Below are 2,156 nucleotides of genomic sequence, written 5' to 3' on the forward strand. Positions count from 1 at the left end.
AATGTTATGTTTGGAATATGTGAAAAGAGTTTCAAGAAAAAGAGAAGAGAAAAATCTTAAATGCTTATTATTTATGTTTCTAAGGAAATGATGCTTCCCTTAAATACGGAAAGTATGTTCTCTTCACTTTGGTAAAGGTAATGAATTATTTAACCTTGTTTCCTAGTTTTCCCTAAGTTATTTTGACTATTTTGCAAGAATTTTTGGGGCCAATTCTCGAATATGTTCATGTAAAGAGCCCATAGGAAGAAGAAGCAAATTTACAAGTGAAGAGAAGAAATTTCTTGTGAACTTTTTGAAGTCACATGTGTTTGGTATTTTTGGCTTTGGCAGAAAAATCATGGTTATCAATGCTTTGTACGACCATCAATTTGATAGTACTTTAACATATACACGTATATTTTGCAACATGATCAATCGATTGATGAACATAGATCAATAGATTGAAGAATTCGGCAGAAGCAATTCTTACTGTTAACACAACCGTATCCATCAATTGAAGGACCAATATTCCTAATAATTGTACTTTTTTTTATTAATCGACATGGCTATCATCAATATTCAGTCATCTATGTCAGCAAATATCAATAGTATCACCTTCTATTTAAACAATGAGGACAAAATCGATAGCTGAGGCATTCTTAGGGGACCAAAAATTAATAAAAATTAAATTTGATAAACCAGATTAATAATTGAAACAAATTTAAAAGGGAAAAAGTTTCATTATGGCCTCTAAATTTCTTCTTATTTCACTACTCCCTGCGACACTACTTGATTATCTTAATACAAAATAAGAGATATATTATTTATTCCATTTATTTAATCGTCTACCTAATAATGACTTTCCCTTCAGAACTCGGAAACTAGCAGAATGCATTTTCTTCAATCCTATTAAAAGGTCTTTGTCCAACTCTGTTTCCAGGAGGATCATAGATGCAGCCTATGAAAATGCCTGATTCATTGTAGCACCTCACTTTAGCACACCCAACATAAACCGTGCTCTTCCAAACCACCTGAGTGTAGTGCCGGCACACCGTACCATTCACGCACGAGTTGCTATCATAGTCATAGTTCGCCTTCTCATCCACCCACAACTTCACAGCGTCGGTGCCGATCATCTGGTCGCCGGAGCTCCATGCGAGGTTCTCCCCGTACATGCTCGGAGCACCCAAGGAGTGAACCAGCTCGCAGTCGCCACGGCGTTGGTCGACGTAGTTCTGTGCCATATCTGCCATAGCATCATTCCAAACTATGTCTGGAACACCCACTTCTGATCTTGCTTTGTTGTGAGCATTTACATAGTCTTGTGGCGAGTCTTGAGCATAGGCCTTCATGGCACAGAGATAGAAGAAGAGAGGAAATGAAAGTTTGGGCGATAGCTTCATTGTTGGATGTATCGTTGAGGTGTTCGATGAAGAACTGTTTATAAGTCAATTCTGTTGATGGAGAAGTCAATTGTGTTGCAGCTACTTTTTTTTGTGCAAATTGTGATCGGCCGCTTGACACGCGTCAACTATTGAAGATTTTTTATCCGCCATTGTTGAATGGTTCAAGGGGCATACTTGTCTACTTGATTCAAAATCATTTTTCTATATAAAAATTACATGTAAAAGTATCACGACCGTTTCATCAATTGTTGATCTTTTTCTTTAATTGGCTCCCCAAAATTCAAAATCACTAGAGCCGTGGGGACCCATATTAATGTAAAGACATTTTAGGGTCCTGCTTGAAGCCTTGAAGTGATTTTCCACGAGCTATTCATTTTACGATGCCTCTAAAAATAAATTCTTCACTTGCATACAAAGTTTCTATCACTTTCTGTTTTTCTTATAACCATTCTTCTTGTTTTTTTTTTTTTAACTAGCCATACATGGTAAGATCAGGCAACAACACTTAAAACGGAAGTGAACTGGGCGTTAAGCAAATTTTTAATTTTATAAAAGATTTATTGTCAAAACTGAGCTTGATCAATAGAGGAACCAAGGAGTTTGTTGAAACAAGTTTAGTTAAGCTACTTAAAGAAAGAATTTTAACAAACAATAAATGAATTTTCAAGTCAAAGATTGAGGTTAATACGTACCAAGTGTCCAAAATCAAGAAGGTAGTTAGACTGAAGTTTAAATATTCTTTTAAAAACATATTTGAAATATTCTAAC

At 35.5% G+C, this 2,156-nt stretch overlaps 1 protein-coding gene across 1 annotated transcript; it reads right to left on the minus strand.

The window, feature by feature from the left end:
* Positions 1-702: 702 nt before the first annotated feature.
* On the minus strand, positions 703-1,554 carry LOC129296208 (pathogenesis-related protein 1-like). The gene has a single exon (XM_054934802.1). It carries the CDS (start codon positions 1,383-1,385, stop codon positions 864-866), a length of 522 nt encoding a protein of 173 aa, XP_054790777.1. The 5' UTR covers positions 1,386-1,554; the 3' UTR covers positions 703-863.
* Positions 1,555-2,156: the final 602 nt, after the last annotated feature.

Source organism: Prosopis cineraria, unplaced genomic scaffold (assembly GCF_029017545.1).
Source record: "Prosopis cineraria cultivar Desert tree isolate PC_DT_omini unplaced genomic scaffold, ASM2901754v1 PC281, whole genome shotgun sequence".
Taxonomy (NCBI): Eukaryota; Viridiplantae; Streptophyta; class Magnoliopsida; order Fabales; family Fabaceae; genus Prosopis; species Prosopis cineraria.

What these genes read in the sequence shown, in the direction of transcription:
- LOC129296208 (XM_054934802.1), bottom strand. Translation starts at nt 1,385, where the DNA reads ATGAAGCTATCGCCCAAACTTTCATTTCCTCTCTTCTTCTATCTCTGT.